General features: G+C 52.8%; 3 protein-coding genes across 3 annotated transcripts; all 3 read right to left on the bottom strand.

Moving 5' to 3' along the window:
- Nucleotides 1-457: 457 nt before the first annotated feature.
- On the bottom strand, nt 458-4,095 carry AYL99_08368 (hypothetical protein; the record flags this gene model as incomplete). The annotated part of the gene is made up of 4 exons (XM_018839876.1): nt 458-1,625; nt 1,673-3,308; nt 3,359-3,823; nt 3,960-4,095. The coding sequence occupies 4 exons, from the start codon at nt 4,093-4,095 to the stop codon at nt 458-460; spliced, it is 3,405 nt and encodes a 1,134-aa protein (XP_018690997.1).
- A 5,409-nt stretch (nt 4,096-9,504) lies between these two features.
- On the bottom strand, nt 9,505-12,258 carry AYL99_08367 (hypothetical protein; the record flags this gene model as incomplete). The annotated part of the gene is made up of 3 exons (XM_018839875.1): nt 9,505-11,289; nt 11,336-12,128; nt 12,176-12,258. The coding sequence occupies 3 exons, from the start codon at nt 12,256-12,258 to the stop codon at nt 9,505-9,507; spliced, it is 2,661 nt and encodes an 886-aa protein (XP_018690996.1).
- An 808-nt stretch (nt 12,259-13,066) lies between these two features.
- Nucleotides 13,067-14,805, bottom strand: AYL99_08366 (hypothetical protein; the record flags this gene model as incomplete). Its single annotated transcript, XM_018839874.1, has 4 exons — nt 13,067-13,650; nt 13,713-14,353; nt 14,420-14,532; nt 14,611-14,805. The coding sequence occupies 4 exons, from the start codon at nt 14,803-14,805 to the stop codon at nt 13,067-13,069; spliced, it is 1,533 nt and encodes a 510-aa protein (XP_018690995.1).
- Between the last annotated feature and the right edge of the window lie 283 nt (nt 14,806-15,088).

Genomic DNA, 15,088 nt, shown 5'->3' with positions numbered 1-15,088 from the left:
CAAGGCTGGCACCCGCATCAACCAATCAGCATCTGAAGAGGACCCTGTCTATCTAGATACTCCATGCGGCCAATAACTTCGTACGAAGTATGTGAGGAAGAAGTAAAACTTGATCTACCGGCTTTCGTTTCAATAAGAGAAGTTCCCCAAAAAGATCATGTTCAAGCAATGGATTTGACAGCTGCAATACTATGCACCGAGCAGGGGCGTAATCTATGGAATGTCGCTTTGACCGCTATCATCAGGCCGCTTCTGATACACTGGGTATAATCTTCCAAAAAAAAAACACATATTGAACCGCTCATTTTTTCAAGGTCTGTAGCAAGCTTTTTCGCTTTCACACACAGAGGAGGTTCTTTCTTTCGCTGGTCTTAGAACAAGCAACATAATCAATCAAGAAAATGTACATGCACATAAGGGAGGAATTTGTACATAGAATCATGTCGTAAGGGCCTCATTACTCTTCAGTCAGAGCGTCGTCGCCTGCCTCCCTCCACTCCCTCGACTGCTCCGTGAGCCTCTTGACTCCCGCCACTCGTTCCGCCCATAAGGATTCGGAAGCGGTCCTAAAGGTATAGGCTCGTTGGGAGGAAATCACTCCTATAGCCTGGAGGACTGCTTTGCGAGAGTCGCGTGAGAAGACGGCGGGATGGTTGATCCACTCAAGGCTGGCTTCGATGTCGGCGTCGAGAGCATTCATGATGGTGTGATCAACGTTGGTCGAGCGTGGAATAGGTGTACTGGCGTCTGAATGGGGGCTGTGGTCGCGTGCGTGGTCCGGCGTAGCAGCTCTGGGACTCCCTCCCTTGGACGGTGGGGTGTGTCGTTTATTGACCGGATGGGCAGCGCCCGGGGGTAGTGGTGGGAGACCACCTTTCGCCAATCCTTTGAGGATGGTCCTTGTTTCATTAAGGAGATGATGCGCGCGCTCGTGCTGACCGCGCTGGACAAGGGTCAGGGCACGGCTCAGCATGTCGGACGTTAGTAACTCCATGCGCCTTTGGACGATGGAGGGATGGGGAGGAATGGGGGGTGTTGGTGGTCGTCCGTTTTGACGCGAACGGCGGTTTGAGGGTAACATGGTGATGGTGAGCAGTGACGGCCGAGGCAACTGGACCATGGAGCCTTCTCGGTGCAGATCGCCGAAGCAAAGATCGGCCTGTAGCAGTGGTAGTTCCTCCACGCTTTGAACCCTCTGGTCGTCGGTATCGAGTGAGCCACCCAGAGCTTCGAGACCAGACACTATCGATTCCCAAGCATCCTGGGGTGCAGGCTCCGAGGTCGTGGTGTCCGGGTCGATCACTAACTGCACCAGCACATCGCGTTTGTCGCCGAAATGGAGATCACCCAAACTTGCTTCAGCATCCCGACCGGTGGCTCTCTTGGTCGTCTGCAGAGCTCCGTTGATCTTTACAAATTTCGCTGGGGATCCTTCGGGCAGCTTGAGCTTAAGCTTGACATTCTGGTGAGATATCGATTGAAGCGCACCCAAAACGCCTCCAGCACATTCGCGAAGCATCATCCAATCCTTCACGTAGAGATACGATGCCTTGGTCCTGCTCGACAGCTCAAGCATGCTTTCAGGCTTATGGGTGAGTCCAAGGCCAAAGGAGTAAATACCGACCCTAGGACAGTTAGCAGAGGAAGGGACAAGAGACGGCGGAGAACATACTTTGCAGCTTCGGCTCTCTGGACAACAAAATCCACGCCTTCCATTTCAGAAGTGGAGGAGTCGCTGATCAGGAGGATGGTCGAGATAGGATTTGCGGCTTTGCGCTGCATCAACAAATCCATTGCAACATTGGCGCCGTCAACCACGTCCGCTCGTAGGCTCTTTTGTCCAACGGGGCGGATCGAATTGAGGACTTTGTTCCATCCACCCCACGTCTTTGTCGTCATCCCAACAACCGGAACTCCTCCACCACTCGAACCAAAGGTGACGAGGCCCATCCGGTCGCGGTCGCCCAAGTTGTGCACAAGGAAGCGTAGTGTATCCCTCAACAGGGTAATCTTTAGACCTTGCATCGATGACGATATAGGAATGACGACAACAATATCGATCGGCACATGGAGTGAGGCAGGGATCCGCTTATCAAAGCCGTTCTTTGGCATAGAATATTCCGTAGCTGCAGTCGTGGCCGACCTTGGCCCACCGTAGGACGACGCAACAGAAGGTACGCGTCGGACATTTCGGTTCTGCCGGCCGTACTCTTCCTCATCCGTGCCCGAGGTATCTTGTTCGTAGTCTTGGTTGAAACGGGGAGAGGGTTCGGTGGCATGAAGGTCTTTCAAGGCTCGTTGCCAGATTTCCAGCTTGTCTCGGTCCTGGAACAGGAGATGGAAGGTTGGCAGCTCTGCCACTGACAGATTCAACGTCAAGATGCACTCGTCTGGAGACGCATGTACCTGTCGCAGATGTTTCTTGATGAGAATGGAGCCTTTCAAGGTACACCTCGTCAGTTTGCGGCCAGATTCCGTCATCAATGGAGGTTGGGCGTTCTTCTTTTCCTTCACACAAATGAGCATTTCTCCAAACAGGTAGCACTCAAGCTCCTGCCATGAGTGGCGGTCTTTGCCGACTCTGATGACGTTGTGCAGTCGTAACTTTCCAAATCTCTGAAACTCCAGCCCGTGCCAGTTATCCACACGCATCCTAAGCTCTTCAGTGATTTCTTCGAGGATCTCTGAGGATTCGTACATGAGAGGTTGCTGGGGAAGTTGCTGGTGCCTGTGCATCGCTGGAATACCGACGCCAGAGTCGCTGGGAAGGGGCGGGACCGGGGGCGTGTTCTGCATATCCTCTAATTGGCCGTTGTATTTACCCTCTGGAACTTCAATGGTAACGAGACAGGTAACAGTCTGCTGCTGCCGTGACCGAGTCAAGGTCGGATACTCACTGCGAACTGTGACAATGGGGACTGGGATGGGCTGCTTCATATCTTTGGTCTGAGTTCCAGGGACACTGGTTTCCATGGCGTGGAGATCATAATCGTGCTTTCGTGGGTGACCGGCATGGTCATTGGCGTAGTCAGTCGAGGAGGCATTGCCGCTGTCATTGCGTGAATGGGTCTGTGATCCGTGAAAACCATGGCCGATACCGAGGCGTTCGATGCGCATTCTTTGGCTGTCTCGACTGTCTCGGTTGGGGTTTTCGCGGCTGCTGAGCCTTTCACTCATTCCTTGTGCACTGTAGGCATCATCCTGGGCAGCTGGTCTGCTGGCCTCCCAAGGCATTGGCGTGTTCTGTGAGCTCCTTGGCGAAGTGACGTCCTTGGAAGCAACCGCTCGAACCATATTACTCAACTTGGCTGGAAATGTGGTCAGGAATGATCTCGGAGACAGGAAAGAAGGTACCTACTCAGGTCCAGAATGCTGCCCCCTCGGAAGGAATCCAGGCTCAACGGAGCGTCGCATGTTGGGCAATATTGAGAATCCGAGTCGCGAATGTATTCGTAGAAGCAAGCCTCGTGAGCGACATGCCCACAGGAAAATTGTAGAACCCTCTCCCCCCTCAGTGTGTGCTCCAGAAGCTCTTCACACGCAGCGCATTCCCCTCCAACAAATGTCCTTTCTCGTCGTGATCGTGAGCGGTCCGAGTCGAGCATGCCGGCCATGGGATGCCCAGCTCCTGGGACGCTTGCCGTGGGGGAAGAAGGAGGCCGACGATCCCTCGTGCGCGGACGGTGGTCGTTCGGCGTATGCGGCCTACCCAACGTGCCAGAGGATATACTAGATTGTTTGAAGGTCGGATTATGGGAGGCGCCGCTCAAGGAAGAGGCCGCGCGAGGAGGGAACCCGTCGTGACGGGCTCGCGAGACCTGGTCTGGGAAGTACAAAACCATGAGTTAGTTCTATCGTTTCCTCGCCTTGTCTCGCTGCAACAGAAATGGCTGTGGAAAGCAAGACTGGAGAAGGGAGTCGCGGTCACCGCAGAAGAAGGATATCGCTGGAGGTCTTACAGTGGGCCGGTTTCGAATCGTTTGTGCTGGTCCGAGACCTTGATCGAGGACGATTCAGAAGTCCCAACTCGTAGAGGTTTTCGGTGGTCTCTCTGGACACCTCGGCGCTGGAGTAGGAGCGATCGTGTTTGGTCATGGAAGAAGAGATGCCGGACTGGCAGTGCTCTTTCTCTAGCGTCCGGCCAATTTCATCCAGAGGGGAGATCCTGAAAGAACTAGGGGAGATCGGTAACCACGTGGAGGCCTTTCAATTTTGTTTCCTCAGTGGGCACTCGGGAGACGGGGATATGAGGATGGAATCAGAGGGGGTTACAATGGCTAGAGTATAGTATTGCACTTGGATTGCTGCTTGGAGGGGACTGGAGGGAGGTAGCACTTTGCAAGCCTGCAAATTGGTGGATGCTGGTTCTTTCTCTCCAACAAGGTAAAACCGGCTCTGTGGGTACCTTCACATCAATGTACCACGAGCACCTTAGCATTTGAGACCGTGAGGCACGATCGATTCTGGCCAGTTGAACCGGCGCGGTGGGGGAATCCCATGGCGCAACGCTGTGTGGAACCCTGCTTCTGGACGGCGGATGTCATGTAAAGACAAGTTTGCCAGCCTGGGGGCTTGCAACTGTGCAACGGTGGAGAATCTCAACGCCCATGGTCGAGCCAGAGCATCTAGAGGCCTTGGGCTCACTAGGCATGCTCCGGGCTCCGTACAGGCCCCGGACATGGAGATGGTGTTGCACCGAGCGCCTGGGACCATGCCGCTATAGGAAAGACCACACGCCGGCGCCGTGGAGCCGGCATTAGGCGCAACTAGACCCAGAAACCAGAGAGAGCCCCAGGTAACCCCTGTGAAAGGCTGCAAGAGGGGCCCAGAGATGCTAAAGCTGCAAGGTATCCCGTCCCTAGCGGGGCGATGCACGTCTCCATCCGCCTGCCATTCGAGGGGCTTGTCCCTGGGGAGTCGTCTTGCAGTAGGGATCTGCGTCCAGGCCTTCCTTGCCTGGTAAAGCACCAAGGGGAAACGCCAACCAACAGTACCTGAAGCCGAGCTGGCATTTCCGGCCCTATCCATGACCCCTCGAGCCTCCAAAACCTCCCCAGAAACAACGCGTCGGAACTCAAGCCTGGGTAGCCTCGGGGGTTTGACACCCTGTGGCTCCTGTCAAAGGGGGTCCACGACGGCAGGAACTCATGTCACGGACAACTCCCGTGATAGACCAAGGAGGGTTCGGAAAGTTGCGCCCACAATGACAGACTCAGGATAGGCAGGTATACATAAAACGGCACCATCCATTGTTGCCCTTGGGCAATGTGCACATTGTCACTGGTGGTCAATTGATAGAGCATGCAAGGGAGTCCTTGTGGCATGCCCACAGGACCTAGGAACAATGGACTCGGCCAAATGTAAGGTACCGCACCCTTCGCTCAATGGTCGACCGTGCTGGCCAACAACAGCAGACCCCATCTGGATGGGTGGAGCACGGAGAAGGAAAAAGAGTCCCTTGGGCGCCCATCATCCCTTCCAGTTTTATCGAAATTTCCCGTGTCGTGACGAAAGCTAATATGATCTCAAACCACGTTCCTTCGCACCTGCTTTGTCCCTCTGGCATGACTGATCGACAGAGCTAGATCTTGACTTGCAGAATATTAAGCGATCGCTCGTGAAGAGATACTTCGTACCTTTATCCTCTCTTTCTATTGTATTGAGAGGCGAAAGGAAGCCTCGAGAGATATCTACATAAGCTCTCGCGCCCGACGCCACAATTTGATCTGTGAAGACAAAATCTGGTTGATCTGTCACATGAAGAATCCTGGAATTGGACGAAATCGTGAGGATGGCTCGGTTGGATTTCCAACAACATCTGGGAAAGTTGTCCAAGGCCAGGTGGGAACTTGAGTACTCGTATCCTGCAAATGTTACCGCCTCAGTTCTGTCTGTTCCTAGAAGCGTGAATCTGCATCGTGTACCGACCAGTGTACACTAGTAAATCTCGCTGGTCATATGTCATCATGCGTCGCCCGTGAGGACAACGAAGCTGCTGGGGTCACAGCAAGCAGCCAAGTAAGGGTGGCTTGTGTCCTCGACGTTCAACCGAAGACGTCTTCAGGAGGCACTCGGGCCAATCCTCGGTCCCTCATAGGCGAAACAGGGGAGCCCATGTTGATAAGGTGTCACTGGCAGGGGGACCTGCATGACTCCAAAGGCACAGTGCAATATCGGCCCCACGACACTTGGAGAGCGAGCGCGACAAGAAAGAAGCTGCGCCGGGGATCTTTTCCAAAAGCACACGGCTGGATCAGGTACCAACTTATTCGCCATGTCGTCGCTGGCGATACCAGGGCATCACCGCGACCATGCCAATGGCACCTGTACTCGAGCTCGGCTGATTTGTCCCTCGTTGTACCCCGTTCTTGGTAGAGAACCTCGTCATGTGGCGCAGGAGGCAGCCGATGCGAAGGACTTTTACGGGTACTGTTCAAGGCGCAGAAGGATTCAACGGCCTGGGGTCGTCTCTCGCCCGTTGTGTGCATACTTGGCTTCTTTCAACCAAGTTCATACACGGACGACGGTAGGCCAGGCCAACAACTTCAAGCGTCCGAGCGACCGTTGCCACCGTCAGCAAATTACGTACCACTTACCATAGAGCTCTACTCGTAGCCCCAGTAGATCTGTGAAAGTTTTGTACGGATTTCAACTGTAAGAGCACTCGTGCATTCGGTTTTGGCTCCCAAGCTCCTCTCACGACTGGTGCCGCGCATTCCAGGGTTAGGGCACACGGGGAAGCTGACTAGCATCCCAGATAGCTTTCCATCACATTCCCCCATCCAAGCGAGAGACTAGGGCAAAGGGTTTGATCCCCTCTCAAACTGCCGGCATTTTTAGATAGAACTATAGTAGCTGAGCAGTTCGTTTCAGAGTGCACATACTTGTGCAGCTCTCTCTCTACACCTGTAAGCGAGATAAGTGGCATGACCTCTTGTGAAGTCGTTCTCATTACAGTATCGACCCCTGAATGACCCAAGTGTATGAACTAGGTCCAGCAGGTATGAGTTCGCAGCCTTCCAGCTATTCCTGATGGGTGAGATTGTGGCGTTGGGGCTCGCATCAAGCCTGTTGATTGTGGAAGGAAACCCTTCGTAGAGGTCTCAGAGTTTGGCTTCGTTCGCGGCAGGGATCGGCAGCTTTGTTCAGCCATCACATTTCGGATTTGTTGCTTGCTGGAGTGGCCGCAGGGACCCAAACACCGAGGGTTTGGTGACCAATCCGAGCGATCCTGCAAAGCAATGGCATGGTGATTTCTGTTTGGCCATCTTACTGCCAATCTGTTGACACCCGTTGATGTAAAGTGACTAATCTCCCCAATGGCACAACCCGTATAGAACTTCTCGTTGAACAACCCTGGGAAACCCTTGCTCCCCACACCAGTATTACTCAGGCCCTTTTTCTTTACGTCCGTCATCAGGGCAGAGTAAGTCGTGACGAGCGGCGGAAGGATTCACAGAGACTTGGTGCTCGATGCTCGATGCTTTCTCCTCGTGGCCCGTGAAGGATTTCGTCGGCTCCAAAGGAAAACCCCCATTCTTCCTGCATGAAAAGTGGGCATTACACTTTGACCTGAGGTCCGCAGCTTTGGAACCAATAACTAGGACTTTCTTGTCCTGCGTCTTGACCCAGCCCGCCGTCAGAATGCCTAGTCATAACGAGAAAAAACGTGTGCAGCTGGAGCAACGTGCGTGAGTGGCGGCCCGTGGGTCCTACAAAGTGAGAAGGTTTCGTTCAGTGCACCAATAATTTGCAACACTGTCGCCCGATCGCACTCATCATCTACACTATTTCACGTCAAATCCCAAAGATCGACAGCAGCAGGACGAGATAGCTTCCCACTGAAGTGATGTAACAAGAAGCGGCGGTTGCCCTTCTGGGCGAAGAAGGCTTCTACAACGGTGACTGGTCCCAAGGGATGATGTCGATTGAAAGATCGGGGCGTGAAAACTGGAGCCGGGGATATGGGCTCAGCAATGTTGCCGTCAAGTCATAATACGGCCCCTGAAGCCCGTTGAATTCCTCTTAACGCGAGTCTCCATGTCTGCCAGCCAAAATACTGTCCTGTCTGAGGTGCCAGGTGGGTAAGCACTTTGATCAGAGGATCCGACAGCCGCGCAATAGCAGATCTGACGGCGATATAGCTAACAAAGGCCGTTGTGTCGCTTGGAAATTTCATCGAGTCGAAGTGAAAAATAAGGCCTCTCTGTCATCTTTACGACTCGAAGGACCACGGCGACTGTGCGGTACGCGAAACTGAGACTCAAGACGGATTCAGTAGGTACGAGTCCGTACTCTCTTAGCTGCTGGTGAGCGATTACCGCAAGAAGCAGCCGTGGGAGGTTTCTTTTGGCACCATCGAGGTCCAATGGTTCCCCGTGCCGTGTTCCCTTCCACCCAAGGATAAGCGGATATTCGCTTAGGACCTCGTGGCGCACGACGATCATGGCCCTTTTGGTCGTCGCCTTGCAAGAGATTCGAAATCTTCATCTGCTCCCGACTCGGCACCTCCGTGCCCGTCCTCAACTGACCTGAGTTTGGGGCCAGAGCAAGCTAGGTTATCATTGCAGTCTTTAGGAGTATCAACATGTCGTTAGTCATGGGCGTAGTGAGAAGTTTACTGCCTGCGCATTAGTTTACCGTTATCGCTTCAACGCGCACTTGACTGCCCCTCCGGCATGCGTCGCTTCTTGAGCCCATCTGGACTGACACGTTGCTGCTGATCATTTCGGTTGCGGGAAAGGGGATCGCCAGGACGAGTATAGAGGAGAGCGCGAGGCTCGGCTCAGCATAGTCAGTCGTACCCCATTTTCTCCTGCCTGCCCTGAATTTCCCGTAGGCAGGGAAGCCCCAGTTCCTGAGAAATGGCCAATTATGGACTGCCCCTTTTTGTTGCGGCCGAAGACGACAATATATTGCGTCTTCGCCTCGTGGTAGTCCTGCTGTCAGAGCCCTAAGCTCGCGAAAACACAAACTAGAGAAGTTGCTACTCCCTAGAGACACGCCATATGGAGCATGGGCCGTTGTCCTTCTAAGCGATATTCCAGACTTTCTAGGGAGCGGATGATCAGCTCGGCTTCTGGCCCTTTCCCGCTGGGTCCTGTCGTCCTCTACGGAGCATCGCGACTTACTGACAAGGTTTCCCAACACGGCAACTTTGTGCATGCAAGAGACCTTGCGTCTGGCTGCTTGGAGAGATTTGCAAGGAGAGAGTTGTGCCATGGCTCCATCACACTGGCAGCTAGATGCTCTGGACCAGAGCCTTGGAACGGGATATCCCTGGTTGGGCTCGTGGCTGTTAGCCTTCGCGGGCAATATCCAGCGAGGATCCCGCGTGGCCTAGAGCTCCTGCCGGAGGAGGTCTTCCGAAACCCGGGTATTTCATATTGTAAGGCCTCCGAACTTCAAATTTAGATCAACCGTTGTATTCGACGGTTTCTGGTGCGTCCTTATGAAAAAGGTAAACTTGCAGGGTCCAGACTCACTCTGGCAAATGCAATTTGATTAAGATGGCAGTCTTTGTAAATCTGGATCCCCAGAGGTGGCCTGTAGAAGGCCTCTCGCCTCTTCGGACTCACCCTCATCTTCCAGAGCAGAGTCTCGAACGGTGCCTGCATCGGCAACAAACTCCCCAGCCTTGTGTCCATCTGCCGATGCGGACAGAATCCACCAAACGTCCTTCTTAGTGAGCATGCCTCTAAAAGCGCCACGCTCAACGAAAAGGAGATATCGCAGGCCAAGTTTCTGGAACATGTGCACCGCTAATTGAAGTGAGCTGTTCGCGTTTAGCGTGATAGGTGTCTGGTCCATCCAAGGCCTCAGGTCGATTCCAGATCCCGAGGCAATGTCGGGATGGTAGGTGAAATAACAGGGTGTTTTTGAATCAACAAGTGTTTCAGCACCGGGTCTGGTTTGGTGACTGCTGGGATGTGTCATCCGCTCGAGGGCGAACGACAGTTCGACCCGGGATATGTAACCGAGAAGAGTGTTCTCGCGGGGTGATTGCCGGTTTGAACCTGTTTCAGCGACATCGCTCACCGCCTTTCTGAAAGCGACCACCGGAAAACCACGATAAGATGTTGTTCGCAGGATGTTTTGCAGGTACTCAACAGTATAAGACCTATTTGCATCTAGGCACCTCATTTCCTCCATTCTTGTCATGAGACTGGATACGAAGACATCAGGCATAGTTGCGTCGTCCTTGTTTTCGAGGTATGGGTATTCCTTGAATTGAATCCAAGACTCGTAGATGCCTCGTGTGGAGAAGACATCTCCTATCCATTTTGCAAGCATGACCGCAATCATGATTGGCAGGACGTAAGTAAGGGCACCTGTGAGCTCAAACATGATAACGACAATGGACACGGTCATCCTTGTGACTCCAGCGAGTGCCGAAGCAGCGCCAACGATAGCATATGTGCCTGGGATGACACAGGGAACATCCGGTTCGCAGGCAGCGAATAATAGTGATGTCGAGAAGTGCTTATGTATCAATTCGACAACCACCCCAAGTGTTCTTCCATAGAGCGCGCCAATTGCCAGAGAGGGGAGGATGATTCCTGCGGGTATTTGCAGTCCAAATGTAATGCTCGCAAGCAAGAAACCCAGAAACGAAGCAGCAACCAGGAGCCATGCCATGGAGAGAGCTCCAGCGGTTGTAGCACGGCAGAGGCCGAAGATGTCATTGTTCCCAATGGTTGCACATTCTGCAAACAGATAATACACCAATTCTGACAGTTGAGCCCGCATAAAGAGATTGGGATAGTTGATAACCGCAGAGATGGCCGAAACAACCAGTATTTCCAGTAGCGGCTTGTCGCGAAACGGGTAGTTTGCAGACCTACGCAGTCGTGCCACCAACATGTTCAGCTTGATGAACAACCCCCCATAGATTCCGCCGATGATACCGAGAAGGATAAACGGAGCAAGTTCAAAGCTGTGCCAGCCCGTCGTGTAGGTGACTTGATAGAGGACAATTTTTCCAGTATGGAAAGGGTTCAAAGCCTGTAGCGTCACTGCTGCCACCATCGCACAAACAAACGATTGCCACATCGTCTTGTCCGGGAAGTAATAGGCCAACTGCTCAAGCGAGAATAGGACACCGCCGATCGGTGCACCGAACGCAACCGAAATACCAGACGCAGCTGCGGCGGAGAGAACTTCTCGCTTTCGAGCTTCGTTCTGGCTTAGGGATTCGAATGGTTTCATGATAATATTGGCGCAGCAGCAAGCCAGATGAACGAAGGGGCCTTCCTTGCCAAGCCACATACCCGAGGAGACGGCGAGAACCTGCCCAAGTCAGCTCAACTGCAAGCAAAACTATGGATGAACTCACCAAACCAAAAGACTTCGTGATCAGAGTCCATGCGCCGAGAAATCTTCTGATGACGAAACCTCCCAGGAGTGTCTTAATTTCCGCTATACCGCTGTGTTGAGCATATATCGAGTAATGTTGAACGAGTGTCGCTGCTGAGACTGCAAATAGGATAGAAAAGACAATGAAGAAAATATAGGCCATCACAAACTGTCCGGCCCTGGCTCTGATCCCCAACGCTGCAGGCCATGGAGTCCAATCTTGACATTGAGCAAACTCATCGTGACCCCAACAACAGAACTGCTTGTTCAGGTAGAAGTCTCCACCACCGGCTCCCTTTTTACAATAGCCTGTCTTGATGTCGCCCAGCCAGTCTGAGGCGATGTTGATGAATGCTGCTACGCATCCCACGGAGACGCCGCTCGCGACAAGAACGAACCAAACGTGGCTGGCGTCGAGTAACTGCCTGAGATTTCCCACCAGGCCCGTGTGATGCGCCAGAAATTTTCTCAGTCGTTGTCGCTCCTTTGCATACTCATAAATCCAATCGATGGCAGTCAGGTCGTCGTATCCTACTCGCCTACCCGGCCCTTCAACGTACCAGTCGAGCGGGCCATCATCCTTCTGGCCGACGTCTTCAGTATGGTGTAAGTCGTCTCCTTCAGTTGTGGCACGTGTCTCGCCGGCCTCCTCGTTGGCCGGCAGGCGTGCGGATGTTACTGTCGAGGGTGTCTTATTCGCTTGCGACGGAGGGAGGGGAAACGGGCTTATGGGACGAGCTGATGTGCTTGAGCCGAGCATATTAGACGGGATACTGTCTAGATGTTAGCGGAGCCATGCACTTCAAATTGTGAACGTTACCCCGAAGAGATATCACCTGCCTCCTCCGCAGTGAACAAACCAAGGTCAGATCCGCTGCCGTAGTCTGACCGTGCTCCTGCCATAGTTGTGAAGTTTTGGAGACTGTTCCACGATAATGGGCGCACTCATTGTCATGAAAATACGACTGTAATCACATCACGATCGTCAGTATTGACCGGTTCGAGGACGGCGGCTTTTCAGTCTAGGAGGCTGAAATGTCAAACAAAATACTTGAGATGCGGCAATCAGCCGCACCGCACCTCGCTGCTTTTAAAGCACAGCTCACCTCCAATTTTCCGCCTACTTACAGTATGTACTTTGCACTCGCCTTCGTTCTCACTCACCTACGCAGCACGCTCCGCCTCCCGTGGGCAATATCTCTGATCTCGTAGTAGACAGGGATCCTGCGAGGCCCCTTGACCAAACATCTTTATTTCAGTGCCTTTGAATCAGATTCCTGCCCTCTTCTCCTCCCAGATGTTTACCCCGTTGTAACACGCCGCTCTAGAGAAGTATGGCCCTATTCAGCGCCACCAGCACATAAGACAAGCAGACCTTTGATTGCTCGCTCACAGTTAGCTCGCGAAGTGCTCGTGTACCGATGGTGAAAGAACATCTTCAAATGAGCCAGGCAATCCCAGCCACATCGAGTATTTCAGACTATTGATAAATACTTCGTACATAAAACTGGTTCTCCCTCAAAAGTTTCGATCCACGTCGAAGACGAACATCATCATTTTTCGGGCCTCTGTGAGGCGCAGAAGTAAATCGCTCTTCTGGAGCTCAGGGCATCACTAGCCTTTGACACGAAGGCCCTCTCCCTCCTTCAGCAGGTTCCGACAGCTTCCTCGTCATTTAAAACAAGCCCGACTGCAACTCACTGATCCCCTTCTACATTGCGTAAAAGAAGTGCGATTGTTGTTTGTCAGTGAGATCCAGGAATTCCTCATTCTCGATATGGATGTTGGCCTCGCCGCTTTCCTCCAAGAACTTGGCCTTGTGCCTGTTCAGATACCTCGCATAAGTGAAATAAATGAGCGGAGCCAACGATGAAAGGGAAAACAGGACGATCATGGTCTTGAACCCTGTGGGGTACTCTGGAGCTTCAGAAGCGAGGAAAAACTGGGGCCCGATGATGAATCCGACGCAGTAACCGACGAACATGAGCGAGGTCGCTACGGATCTCTTGGTGTGGCCGGCGATGTTGGTGGTCGTGAGGGCGAACATCATCGGCAGCGATCCGTTCGTGAATGGCGTGATATAGAACGACACCAGCCTTCCAGCCCTGTTAGACGTGGGTAGTGCGTACACAAGCGCAGACCCCAGTACGGCGGGGATGTTACACAAGAACTGCATGAGACATCGAGTGTTGGGATAGGTGTAAGTTATGTATCCGGTTATGAGAAGAGCGACATCTTCAACCACACCAAGCGGGCACGACAGAAGCGACGTCTCGAATGATCCGAAGCCAAAACCTAGACTCAGGTCAGTTCCGTCGATGCCTTCGAAAGTGGTTGACGCGGATGCAGTACAGTACCTTTTATGATGAGCGACCCGAAGTTTGCAATAGCTGTGGCGGGAACGACACAGGCAATAGCATAGAAAAAGCCATACCAGACCTTGAGGTCCAACAATCCTTCTTTAAGCTGCTCTTTCTTGAACTCCGTATTGCGGACCCCGGTACGGTTCTCACGAAGCCGTTCGATGGCTATTGCTTTCTCACGCTCGTCAAGAAATTTGGCGGTGAGAGGGGTGTCGGGAAAGTAGAGCCACACCACGACAGCCCAGACAAGCCCAGTAAGCCCGAAGATGATAAAAAACCACTTCCACACAGGGATCCCAGTGTTGGTAATGTGGCCGCATCCGTATGCGATGAACGCTTGCAGGACATTGGCGACACCGTTACCACAGTACCAGATGGTGATGCGGAGCGGGATTTCGTTCTTCTTGTACCATGTGCCGGTGATCAACACGAATGCTGGAGAAATACCGCCTTCGGCGACGCCGAGGAAGAATCTCACAATCATCATACCAGTGAAATTATACGCTCCGGCCGTGCAGAACAACAAAACCGCCCAGGCGAGCGAGGTGTAGGCAACGAATCGGCCCAGGGGCACATAGTTTAGCAAACGTGCGAGGATGGGCTGGAAAGCCAGATAGCCGAAATAAAAGATTGAACTGCCAGAAGGTCAGCAATCCTGTTTTACTTGCTCCGAGACAGTTTCGCTGATTCGGTCCACTTACGAGCACCAAGAATACTGTTGGCCGTGGAGTCCCAGGCTCGTGAACAGATCGTAGATGGCAGTTTGGGCCATGACACTCTTATCCATATACTGGATGATATACGACCCCATCATCTGTAAACATCACCCTGTCAGTTATGTACCCAAAACCACACGCACGAGATGACTCGTCAGGGCTCTCAAAGGACTCACCAGCGGCACCAATACCTTGTCGATCTTACGCAGCACCGCTTTCTCCTCCTCTTTGGTGTACGTGAAATTCTCATGGGTCTCGAGGAAGTCCAGGGCTGCGTCGGCATGAGTGCGCAGGACTTCCATCTTCCCCTCAATCGGCACCATCTCCGCGACGGTGCCCGTCGTGGCGATATTATCCTCGTTCTGACCCATGGTGGTGTTACTGTTACGCTCGGCCAGGCGCAGAAGAATATCCAAAAGATCTGGCACGCCGATACGAGCCCTGTCGGAGCGTATTCTCCGATCTCAAACTTATATATTGATTTCAGATAGATACTGGCTACAAAATAGCCTCCGAAAAAAGGGTGCGTCCATGTCGATCACTTGACGGCTACACGCGAGAAATGTAGGTATAACTTCGCAGAACTCCGTCGTTGGATATGATACTGTGCCGATTGCACTGTTGATCCCTTTCTGCCAAGTACTGATCCTTGCC

Source organism: Fonsecaea erecta (genome assembly GCF_001651985.1).
Source record: "Fonsecaea erecta strain CBS 125763 chromosome Unknown Scaff7, whole genome shotgun sequence".
Taxonomy (NCBI): Eukaryota; Fungi; Ascomycota; class Eurotiomycetes; order Chaetothyriales; family Herpotrichiellaceae; genus Fonsecaea; species Fonsecaea erecta.
Note: the sequence above shows the minus strand (reverse complement) of the source record. Positions and strands in the feature narration are given on the sequence as shown.